Source organism: Gorilla gorilla, chromosome 8 (genome assembly GCF_029281585.2).
Source record: "Gorilla gorilla gorilla isolate KB3781 chromosome 8, NHGRI_mGorGor1-v2.1_pri, whole genome shotgun sequence".
Lineage (NCBI taxonomy): Eukaryota > Metazoa > Chordata > Mammalia > Primates > Hominidae > Gorilla > Gorilla gorilla.
This window is the reverse complement of record NC_073232.2, coordinates 20,993,593-21,006,791: the sequence shown is the minus strand read 5'-3', so window position 1 is coordinate 21,006,791 and position 13,199 is coordinate 20,993,593. Positions and strand designations below refer to the sequence as shown.

The window sequence follows — 13,199 nt, the reverse complement described above, 5'->3', positions numbered from 1 at the left end:
TAGGTACTCTCTCATTTGAAAATGGGGGTGAGAGTTGGGGAATTAGCATTTTTATTGTACTGTTGCAATGCTTCATTACAAGGGAAGAATATCAGAACTCCAGGAGCATACTTTGGGAACCAGTGCTCTCGAAGGAGAGAAGAAAGTGCACTCTACATACTTGATCACCTTCTACTTCCTCCAGGATCTATAGACTTTGCCAACAATTTTCTATTAGGCAGAAACACGTTCATCACTCACATCCTTAAATCAAAGTGACAGCAACAAACACCTTTTCTCAGCATCCCCCGCCCCTCCCCCCGCCGCAACTATTTCATTTCCTTCTTATTGAAGTGTTTTACAGTATACTTGTCTCTGTTTCTCCTGACGTTTACTCTTTGATTCACCATCGTAGCAGCACCCTGGCAGAGACCACCAGTGTTTTTCCAGTTGCCTGTTAGCTGGTGTCTCTGCAGACTCGAAGCTGCCCCACTCTCCGGTGTTTTAGGAAGCCTGCCTCTGGCTCCACCACATGCTAGCATCGTAACTTTGGCCAACTTACTCAAGTGTTCTAAGCCTTGGTTTCCACGTCTACCAGGTGGGGTTCATAATTGCATCTTTTAAAATAGGATTGTTCTTAAGGATTAAATGAAATAATGCACATGTGGCTCCTCACATAGCATCTGTACATAAATATTATTTTAATAATAATTATACCTTCTATACCACCATTCTCTCCTGGTTCTTACTTGTGTGACTATTCTTAATCTCCTCCACCTTTTTTCCTAGCTGAGTTTCTTTGTTGGAATTGGCTCAGCTTTCTTCCTTCAGCCTCCTTTTTAATGGGATGCATTTACCTGGCCTTTAATTCACATCTATTTCTCAACAACCCCAAATATACATATCTTGCCAGAATCTCTCTTATGATACTTAGAAAGTTTTCATGTACTTTGAGCTAAATTAGTCCCCAAACCAAATTCGTTATTTTCTTCTTAAAAATGTCTTTTACTTCCTTGAATCTGCTTCTGTATTTCCCATGTAAATTTACAATGTATTTTGTCCAGTTACTGAGATAAATACCTCTACTTTTGCACCTAGACATTTAGGAGCCATTGTTTACTAAATTCATTTGATGCTGTCTTCTAAAACAACTAAAATCTAGCATCTCCTCTTCATACCTCCTGCCACTGTCTTTCATTTTCCATACCTGGAGTTATGATAGTAGATTTTTAACGAGCTTTTCCTGTCTCTGTCTTCTACCTAGATCCAGTATATTTCTGCAGTCTGGTATGTTTTTCCCCCTGAGAACCTCAGCTGAGAAATAAAGCAGGTTAACAAAGCTGTATGAAATGTCACTGGCAGTTAAGGAAATTCTAGTTGAAACAATGGGTTTGCTAATTTAACTGACGATTAGAAAAGGTAATAGAAATGAGAAACCAACATTCTCAGATACTTCAGGTGGGAATCTGGTGAAGCTGTTTGGCACTAGATTTCAAGAGCCCTAGAGGCATTCACACATTGGACAGCTATGAGGACATGTCCTAAGTAAACAAATCTATGTACCAAAAAAGTGTGATTCACAGTATGACTCTAATAGGGAAAACTGATCATCTGAAAGCCCAACAGTGGATTAATAAAATGGTCATCTAATCACAATGCTGAAATGATGGACAGCCATTTGAATTGATGTTTACAAAAACGTTTTTAGGGCCGGGCGCGGTGGCCCACACCTGTAATCCCAGCATTTTGGGAGGCCAAGGCGGGTGGATCACCTGAGGTCGGGAGTTCGAGACCAGCCTGACCAACATGGAGAAACTCCGTCTCCCTAAAAAAAAAAAAATACAAAATTAGCCGGGCGTGGTGGCACATGCCTGTAATCCCAGCTACTCAGGAGGGTGAGGCAGGAGAATCACTTGAACCCAGGAGGCGGAGGTTGCGGTGAGCTGAGATTGCGCCACTGCACTCCAGCCTGGGCAACAAGAGTGAAACTCCATCTCAAAAAACAACAACAACAACAACAAAGTTTTTGTATCAGAAAGTGCTTTTTTCAAAAGCGAGATATAAAATCTTACATATAATAAATGGACACTTAAAATGCTTAGAAAGTAGAAAAGAGAAAACAATTACATATCAGTATGTTAACGTAGCAGTCTTTGGATGGTGGGAACATGAGGAATTCTTTTCCGTTCTAATTTTCTGTGTTCTCTAAAGTTTCAGTGCAGCTTACTTCTTTAGTGATGAGGGGGACAGCTTTTTGTTTTGTTTTGTTTTAAGAGATGGTATCTTACTCTGTCACCCAAGGTGGAGTGCAGTGGCATGGTCATAGCTCACTGCAGCCTCAAACTTCTGGACTCACGCAATCCTCCTGTTGTAGCCTCCCAAGTAACTAGGACTACAGGCGCATGCCAACATGCCTGACTGGGGAGACAACTTTTATTTAACATAAGCAAATTACAGTCATTAACATTTTAAAAATTAATCGTCTTCCAACTTTTTGATTAAGTTTCTTTATTTGTTAAAATAAGTTGACTATATACCCCCACTATAGTTATATTTATTTCAAAATTATATACCTTGGCAGTTGTACCAAATATTTTTGTGCATTATAAACCATACAAAAACAGATATGTGTGAGATAAAACATATAAATAGAATTTTCAGTTTCCCCTCCCTACTCCAAGTAGATAAATAGTCTTATGCACTCTACTTTGGAGATCACTGGTTCACAAAAGTTTTTAAAGAGTTTAAAAACTCTTTAATTCCAGCAGCACATCAAAAAGTTTATCCGCCATGATCAAGTGAGCTTCATCCCTGGGATGCAAGGCTGGTTCAACATATGCAAATCAGTAAATGTAATCCATCATATAAACAGAACCAAAGACAAAAACCACATGATTATCTCAATAGATGCAGAAAAGGCCTTTGACAAAATTCAACAGCCCTTCATGCTCAAAACTCTCAATAAATTAGGTATCAATGGGACATATCTCAAAATAATAAGAGCTATTTATGACAAACCCACAGCCAATATCATACTGAATGGGCAAAAACTGGAAGCATTCCCTTTGAAAACTGGCACAAGACAGGGATGCCCTCTCTTACCACTCCTATTCAACATAGTATTGGAAGTTCTGGCCACGGCAATCAGGCAGGAGAAAGAAATAAAGGGTATTCAATTAGAAAAAGAGGAAGTCAAATTGTCCCTGTTTGCAGATGACATGATTGTATACTTAGAAAACCCCATCGTCTCAGCCCAAAATCTCCTTAAGCTGTTAAGCAACTTCAGCAAAGTCTCAGGATACAAAATCAATGTGCAGAAATCACAAGCATTCCTATACACCAATAACAAACAGAGAGGCAAATCATGAGTGAACTCCCATTCATAATTGCTTCAAAGAGAATAAAATACCTAGGAATCCAACTTACAAGGGATGTAAAGGACCTCTTCAAGGAGAAGTACAAACCACTGCTCAATGAAATAAAAGAGGACACAAATGGAAGAACATTCCATGCTCACGGATAGGAAGAATCAATATCATGAAAATGGCCATACTGCCCAAGGTAATTGATAGATTCAGTGCCATCCCCATCAAACTACCAATGACTTTCTTCACAGAATTGGAAAAAACTACTTGAAAGTTCATAGGGAACCAAAAAAGAGCCCGCATTGCCGAGACAATCCTAAGCAAAAAGAACAAAGTTGGAGGCATCATGCAACCTGACTTCAAGCTATACTACAAGGCTACAGTAACCAAAACAGCATGGTACTGGTACCAAAATAGAGATATAGACCAATGGAACAGAACAGAGCCCTCAGAAATAATACCACACATCTACAACCATCTGATCTTTGACAAACCTGACAAAAACAAGAAATGGGGAAAGGATTCCCTATTTAATAAATAGTGTTGGGAAAACTGGCTAGCCATATGTAGAAGGCTGAAACTGGATCCCTTCCTTACGCCTTATACAAAAATTAATTCAAGATGGATTAAAGACTTAAATATTAGACCTAAAACCATAAAAACCCTAGAAGAAAACCTAGACAGTACCATTCAGGACATAGGCGTGGACAAGGACTTCATGTCTAAAACACCAAAAGCAATGGCAACAAAAGCCAGAATTGACAAATGGGATCTAATTAAACTAAAGAGCTTCTGCACAGCAAAAGAAACTACCATCAGAGTGAATAGGCAACCTACAGGATGGGAGAAAATTTTTACAATCTACCCATCTAACAAAGGGCTAATATCCAGAATCTACAAAGAACTTAAACTAATTTACAAGAAAAAATTAAACAGCCCCGTCAAAAAGTGGGCAAAGGATATGAACAGACACTTCTCAAAAGAAGACATTTATGCAGCCAACAGACACATGAAAAAATGCTCATCATCACTGGCCATCAGAGAAATGCAAATCAAAACCACAATGAGATACCATCTCACACCAGTTAGAATGGCGACCATTAAAAAGTCAGGAAACAACAGGTGCTGGAGAGGATGTGGAGAAATAGGAGCACTTTTCCACTGTTGGTGGGACTGTAAAGTAGTTCAACCATTGTGGAAGACAGTGTGGCGATTCCTCAAGGATCTAGAACTAGAAATACCATTTGACCGCGCCATCCCATTACTGGGTATATACCCAAAGGATTATAAATCATGCTGCGATAAAGACACACTCACACGTATGCTTATTGTGGCACTATTCGCAAAAGCAAAGACTTGGAACCAACCCAAATGCCCATCAGTGATAGACTGGATTAAGAAAATATGGCACATTATACACCATGGAATACTATGCAGCCATAAAAAAAGGATGAGTTCATGTCCTTTGTAGGGACATGGATGAAGCTGGAAACCATCATTCTGAGCAAACTATCGCAAGGACAGAAAACCAAACACTGCATGTTCTCACTCATAGGTGGGAATTAAACAATCAGAACACTTGGACACAGGGAGGGGAACATCACACACCGGGGCCTGTCATGGGGTGGAGGGAGAGGGGAGGGATAGCATCAGGAGATATACCTAATGTAAATGAGAGTTAACGGGTGCAGCACACCAACATGGCACATGTATACCTATGTAACAGACCTGCGCATTGTACACATGCACCCTAGAACTTAAAGTATAATAATAATAATAAAAAAGAGAGTTTTCTATGTCAAGGCGAATTTACTTATTTATAGAGTCAGCACTGATTTTATGTTTAGCCTACAGTAGGTTTTCAGAAAAGTTTGATGAGTGAATAAACTTCATGTAAAACAAAGTGAGCAAATTATGGAAGATAGAAAATCTCTATTTGGGTGAATAACTATTTGGCCCTTTTAGAGGGGCCAGCTTGACTAGAACAGAGGGTTCTTTCTGTAGGAAAGTGATAAATGATAGGCCTTAGGAAATCCTTACAGTTCATGTGTGTTGACATATCTGAAGAGTGTTTTTTTGTGGTTTTCTTTTTGAGATGGAGTCTTGCTCTGTTATCCGGGCCGGAGTACAGTGGTGCGATCTTGGCTCACTGTAACCTTAGCCTTCTGGGTTCAAGTGATTCTCCTGCCTCAACCTTCCAAGTAGCTGGGACTGCAGGCACAGGCCACCATACCTGGCCAATTTTTGTACTTTTAGCAGAGACAGGGTTTTACTGTGTTGGCCAGGCTGATCTCAAACTCCTGACTTTAAGTGATCTGCCTGCCTTGGACTTCCAAAGCGCTGGGATTATAGGCATGAGCCACTGTGCCCAGCCTGAAGAGTTTTAATTAGTATATACAAACTTTGTTATTCAATTAATCTAAATTTTAGTTGTCTTTAGCAGAGTTGCAAGCCACATTTTTGCTATGGATGATTGATTATATAAGTAAAATCTTACAAGAGGCATTATTGAGCTACAAATATATAGAAAATGTTACATTGTGAATTCATCCAGAAGTGTTTTGACATATTTTTGATCATAGGGTTTTAAGAAATGAGAGTGAAGACCGGGCGCGGTGGCTCACGCCTGTAATCCCAGCACTTTGGGTGGCCGAGGTGGGCGGATCACCTGAGGTCAGGAGTTCGGCCAGCCTGACCAACATGGAGAAACCGCACCTCTACTAAAAATACAAAATTAGCCAGGCATGGTGGTGTATGCCTTTAATCCCAGCTACTTGGGAGGCTGAGGCAGGAGAATCACTTGAACCCGGGAGGCAGACGTTGCGGTGAACCAAGATTGTGCCGTTGCACTCCAGCCTGGGCAACAAGAGCAAAACTATCTCAAAAAAAAAAAAAAAAGAAAGAAATGAGAGTGAAAAATGTTGAATGAGGAGTGAAAATGTTAGCCATTTTTATAAATTACAACCTTTTAAAACGCCTTCAGTTTTCTCATCTGAAAATGAGGGAGTGAGATCATTGATTTATAACACTTCATTTAAATATTGTATAATTTTATCATTTTTATTATATCTAACCTCCTTAACCTTTATAATATTTCAGAATAATTAGAATTAATGTAAATATATGATGTGGATGATACAGGATGTTAACATGTTTTGAAAACTAGAATGCTTAGTAATGCTTAAAATGGTGTGATACTCCATAGCAGATGATGAAGAGGATATGCATCCAACGTCATCCAAGGAGATTTAAAAAATATATATATATATATATTTCCCAACCCTACTGACCCTAAAGACTTAGTTTTAGTATATAGTTTTTTGTTATTTATTTATTTATTTATTTTTTGAGTTCGAGTCTCACTCTGTCGCCCGGGCTGGAATGCAGTGGCATGATCTCAGCTTGCTGCAACCTCCCCCTCCCAGGTTCAAGCAATTCTTGTGCCTCAGCCTCCCGAGTACCTGGGATTACAGGCACATGCCACCATGCCCAGCTAATTTTTGTATTTTTAGTAGAGACGGGGTTTCACCATGTTGGCCAGGCTGGTCTCAAACTCCTGACCTCAAGTGATCCACCTGCCTTGGCCTTCCGAAGTGCTGAGATCACAAGTGTGAGCCACCATGCCCAGCCAGTTTTAGTGTGTAGTTTTTGATGTGCTTTCTTACGTGTTTTCTCAAACAAAGACACAAGGTCAGTGTAATTTAGAAAACGTTTAAAGTAAAAAAAAAAAGGAAAGAAAAATCCCAGTTTCATTACTTAATAGCAAGCTCTTAACATTTTGGTGGTTGTTTTTTAGTTTTATTTTTACCTTTTTTTCTCTATAGTTTTTCATGACTGAATTATATTTTATGTATAATTTTCTGTTATTTCTCGGAAGCATTTTACCCTGTCATTAAAATACTCCTTAAACATCATTTTAAAAGTTGTATAATCTTCTTTTGTCCTGTACATTAATTGCTTAGTACCAAGTGAAGTGTAGCCACTACGGTCATCATCATTATCCTTACTTTACCAAGTGGGCAGACAGGCTCAGGGAGTTTATATGACTTGCTCAAGATAATGTATCCCATAAAGTGATCTTAAGAGCACAGACATTCTAACTCTAGAACTTTTGCTCTTTCACGTCACTGCAATATGTATATTAAGCTTTAGCTTTTCAGTTATTTTTCAGCAAACATTTATTTAGTGCCCATGTATTAGAGATACAGATATACAAGGAAGGATAAAATTAGTGATAGCTAATATTTATTGAACCCTTACTGGTCCAAAGCACTGTTTTATGTGCTTTACAAGTATTATCTTATTTAAGACTCATAACCCTATTAGGTCCAATTTACAGATAAGGACATTGAGACACAGGTTAAGTAACAGGCAGTAAGTGTAAGTAATATTGCTGGGATTGAAATCCAGCAGAACTGGTCCACACTGCACACTCAATCAATCCTCGAAGCTCAGAAAATAAGGTAAATTAATAAGAGAAGTTTTTTATGTGCATGTATATGAAACATTTGTGAAAGTTTCTTTATGAAGGCTGTACTTCTTTCTAAATTACAAGGCTAATAATAAGCAGTCAAGTTTATTGAGTATCATTTTGTTTAATATTAAAAATGAGACATTCTATTTTATATTTGTCTCTAATTGCAAAACTATTTTGTATGCTTAAATGATGTCATTAAAAAAAAAAGTTGTGGCTGGGAGCAGTGTCTCACACCTATAATCCCAGCACTTTTGGAGGCCGAGGCGGGTGGATCACGAGGTCAGGAGTTCGAGACCAGCCTGACCAACATAGTGAAACCCCGTCTCTACTAAAAATACAAAAAATTAGCCGGGCATGGTGGTGGGTGCCTGTAATCCCAGGTACTCGGGAGGCTGAGGCAGGAGAATCACTTGAACCTGAGAGGCAGAGAGGTTGCAGTGATCTGAGATCGCACCATTGCACTCCAGCCTGAGCAACAGTGTGAGACTCTGTCTCAAAAAAAGAAAAAAAAAAGTTCTAGGCCGATTGTGGTGGCTCATGCCTGTAATCCCAGCATTTTGGGAAGCCTAGGCGGATGGATCACTTGAGGCCAGGAGTTCGAGACCAGCCTGGGCAACACTGTGAAACCCCATCTCTACTAAAAATACAACAATTTAGCCGGGCGTGATGGCACACACCTGTAATCGCAGCTACTCGGGAGGCTGAGGCACAAAAATCTCTTTAACCCAGGAGGTGGAGGTCGCAGTGAGCCAAGATTGTGCCACTGCACTCCAGCCTGGGCGACAGAGTGAGACTGTCTCAGAAAACAAGAAAAGAAAGTGCTAAACTAATTCAGGGCACCACATTATGGTCACTGGTGTTAAAATGAAAGTTTTCTAGACTGTAGGTTTGGTTTTCCGATGAAAATGGAATTCTGAGGTTAAATCCAATTACATTTATCTTGATGTGTCTGTTTGCATTGTACTGTTGCAGCAGGATTTTGTTGCATCTGATAATTCTTGAAATTTGTGCCTCATTAGAGGACTTACATGTGCAAAGGACTTAAACTTTGACATACAACCATGACTGGTGATAAAAAAGAACAGTGATTATATTGGCTCTTTCCTTGTAATGTATTTATAATAAAAATGTAGCATAGTTTATAATTACAATGCACTAGCCAGCCTTAATACCAGTTTTGCTTAGGTGAGCACTTGGCATTCTTATGTTTAAAGCAGCATTTCCTAAAGTGTGTTCTTTATAGTATTAATTTAATGGGATGTTAACTAATAGTTAACATTTCAAAAAGGAGGTTGGTGTTGCCAAATAAATTTGAAAAACATTGGCTTAAAGTTTTCCTTATTTAAGAGTCTCCTTAGGCCGGGTAAAATTCATTTTATTCTCCAAATTACTTGACCATGGAACTGTTTTGCAGAGCACATCTTGGGACTGGTGTTATACAGAGCAATTTTTTCTTTAACTTACAATAGTTTGAATATAACAAGAATTTTTTTTTTCTTTTGAGATGGAGTCTTGCTCTTGTCACCCAGGCTGGAGTGCAGTGGCATGATCTTGGCTCACTGCAACCTCTGCCTCCGGGGTTCAAGCAATTCTCCTGCCTCAGCTTCCCAAGTAGCTGGGATTACAGGCGCCTGCCACTACGCCTGGCTAATTTTTGTGTTTTTAGTAGAGACAGGGTTTCGCCATCTTGGCCAGGCTGTCTCGAACTCCTGACCTCGTGATCCGCCCACCTCGGCCTCCTGAAGTGCTGGGATTACAGGCGTGAGCCACCGCACCCGGCCTATAGCAAGAAATTTTACCCATATGTATTAAAAATATCTGCAGTGGGCTGGGCACGGTGGCTCACGCCTCTAATCCCAGCACTTTGAGAGGCCAAGGTGGGTGGATTACCTGAGGTCAGAAGTTGGGGACCAGCCTGGCCAACATGATGAAATCCCGTCTCTACTAAAAATACAAAAAATTACCCAGCTGGGTGTGGTCGTGGGCGCCTGTAATCCCAGCTACTCGGGAGGGTGAAGCAGAATTGCTTGAACCCAGGAGGCGGAGGTTGCAGTGAGCCGAGATTGCGCCGTTGCACTCCAGCCTGGGTAACAAGCGAAACTCCGTCTCAAAAAAAAAAAAAAAAAAAAAAAAAACCTGGAGTGAATTCGAATGCATTATAATAATAGTTTTTATCACAGAGATTCAAAATGTTGATTAAGCATTATCTTTTCTCTCTTAATTTTTAGGTACGGAAAAAGGACCAGATCAATATTGAAACAAAGAATAAAACTGTTCGTTTTATAGGAGAACTAACTAAGTTTAAGATGTTCACCAAAAATGACACACTGCATTGTTTAAAGGTTAGTGCTGAATTAGTTGATTGTTTTTAATTGAAAAGTTTAAAGTTTTAATTATAAATGGTGGATAAAGTGAAATAATTTAATATTTGATTAATCCAAAAGAAGACCAAGAAAGGAAGAAAAAGTAACATTAAACAAGTGTGCAAAATACAAAACAAATAGTAAGATCTTAGATACTCATGGAGTTCTACGAGTAATTACATGAAATCTAAAAAGGGTGAAATATGTCAAGTAAAAGCCTTAAAAATATAAAACTTGATTAAAACAACTACTAGGAGCCATCTACAACAGAGTTACCCTTAAATATGAAGATGAGAAAAATTAAATAAAAAGATGGGGAAAATATGCTATACAAATACTAATAAAATGAAAGCTGGTTTCTCTGTATTATCATAGAGGTTAAAAATATTGACTGGTGGTAGTTATCTTACTCTGTCATGTGAATACAAACATTTCTACCTAAACTGGAACATCCCATACAGATGAGTTGCCATCCCTGGAGAGCTGTAGAAACTTTTTCTCAGTTGGCTACCAGTGAGTTCACAGTCTTTCAAGGGGTAATTAAGTTCAACCTGTAACACTTTTGACAAAGGCATGAAGTACTATTAGAAATAAAGGGCTGGGCGTGGTGGCTCATGCCTTTAATCCCAGCACTTTGGGAGGCTGAGGCAGGCGGATCACCTGAGATCAGGAGTTCGAGACCAGCCTGACCAACATGGAGAAACCCCGTCTCTACTAAAAATACAAAATTAGCCAGGCGTGGTGGTACGCACCTGTAATCCCAGCTACTCGGGAGGCTGAGGCAGGAGAATCACTTGAACCCAGGAGGCGGAGGTTGTGGTGAGCCAAGATCACACCATTGCACTCCAGTCTGGGTAACAAGAGTGAAAGTCCATCTCAAAAAAAAAAAAAAAAAGAAATAAGCCTGGTTTGTAATGATAAAGAGGTTATTTTAACAGGAAAAGATTACCTTTCTGAATCAGTATGCAACCAATAACATGGCTTCAAAATATGTAAAGCAAAAATTGTCAAGTAACAGAGTAAATATCTTACAATCATAGTCAGAGACTTGAAAACACCTCTCAGTAGCTGAAACAACAGGCAGACAGAATAAGTAAGTATATACAGAATTGGAACAACACAGTTACCAATGGTGATCTAATTTATACTATATCCAACAGCAGCAGAATTTACAATCTTTTCAAATGCCTATGGATTATTTACCAAAATCAGTCATAAAGTCTTAGAAAATTTGGAAGATTGAAATTACTCAGATTATGTTTTTTGTCCAAATAGAATTAAAGTAGAAATTAATTAGTAACAGTAATTATATGTGGTAAAGCTGGTGGAGAATAGATGGAATAATTCTTCTGCATTTGAAATTGATCATTCTGTTACTAAGGTTGTTTTTTTCTATAACAAATTTTTCATCAACTTGATTTCCTTGAGATCTTAATAGATATATCACACAAAACAGGTCTCATGGATTCAAATACATTTGGAACATCCTGAGGTAAACAAAATTAAACAGTTTTTTTTTTTAATGCATGACTTCTTAGAGTGTTTAAAATACTAATAGAGGCTGGACGTGGTGGCTCACGCCTGTAATCCCAGCACTTTGGGAGGCCGAGACGGGCAGATCATGAGGTCAGGAGATTGAGACCATCCTGGCTAACACGGTGAAACACCGTTTCTACTAAAAATACAAAAAATTAGCCGGGAGTGGTGGCAGGCACCTGTAGTCCCAGCTACTTGGGAGGCTGAGGCAGGAGAATGGCATGAACCTGAGAGGTGGAGCTCGCAGTGAGCCGAGATTGCGCCACTGCACTCCAGACTGGGTGACAGAGCCAGCCTCCATCTCAAAAATAAATAAATAAATAAAATACTAATAAGTATTGTAAATATTGAAGGGATAAGTTTCCTAATCCTTCTTAGAGCATCTCTGGAAACTAGTATACTGATAAGTATATTTAGGTAAATTCCAGATAGCATTATAGAAGGGATTATGAAAATGTTCTGAGTGCTGAAATTGAAAGGAATATGCTGTGAATTGTTTAAATGTATTGGTGTATTTCTTTGTACTAATTCTTAAAAATATATAGGAAGAATATACATTTTTTTGACACAGAAATTTCTTTCCCAGGAATTCATTTTAAGGAAATAATCATAAATATGTCCACAGATTTCTCTATAATGATGTATGTCCCACCATTTTTATCATATAGGTTGATGAGCATTCCTAATCTGAAAATGTAAAATTTGAAATCCTCCAAAATTCAAAACTTTTTGAGTACCATTGTGACACATGTCACCTGACTTCATGTGACAAGTCCCAGTCAAAACACAGTCAAAACTTTATTTCATATAAAATATATATTGTATAAATTACTTTCAGGCTGTGTTTATAAGGTTATATGAGACATAAATGAATTTTGTGTATAGATTTGGATCCCATCCTCAGGCTGTCTCATTATATATGTGCAAATACTGTATTCCACAATCTCAGAAAATTGGAAATCCGAAACATTTCTGTTCCCAGGCATTTCAGATAAGGGATACTTCACCTGTAGCAAGAAATGGGAGGCAATTGGGGTGATGGATAAGAAACAAGTAAGTTTTAATCTAGTTCATATTATGTAGCACTATATGCTTTGCAAATCATGCCATAGAAGGACAAAAAAGGACACAAAAAAATTTTCCTAGTAAGCCAGAAGAACCAAGTGATTAAATGATACAATAGAAACCAAGTTCTCAAATGTCTCAATCTGTTTTAGTTTAGAAATACACATAAATGATTAGGAGGGTAAATACTAAAATGTCCTAGTGATAGGTTGTGTCTATAATTCATATAATGAGCAAATAATACTTTTGTAGTGAGAATTTTGGAAAATAAATATATAGACCAAGACAAAAGGCATTGAGAAAATGTCTGCTGTGTATGTGGCATGTGTTTAAATACAAAACATCTAACAATAAATATAGAAAGGGGTTTGACATTGGTTTCCACATATCTTTCTGTGAAAGACGTCAAATATA

At 38.4% G+C, this 13,199-nt stretch overlaps 1 protein-coding gene across 7 annotated transcripts in view; it reads left to right on the top strand.

Moving 5' to 3' along the window:
- UPF2 (UPF2 regulator of nonsense mediated mRNA decay) overlaps positions 1-13,199 on the top strand; it is a 123,072-nt gene that overhangs the window by 64,865 nt on the left and 45,008 nt on the right. For all 7 annotated transcript variants that reach the window (XR_004071605.2, XM_055352325.2, XM_055352322.2 and 4 more), the window contains exon 10: positions 10,050-10,163. Coding sequence is in view for 6 of the 7 variants with exons in the window: in XM_055352325.2 (XP_055208300.1) it covers positions 10,050-10,163 (114 nt within the window). In the remaining variant the exon portion in view is untranslated. The remainder of the gene's footprint in view (positions 1-10,049; positions 10,164-13,199) is intronic.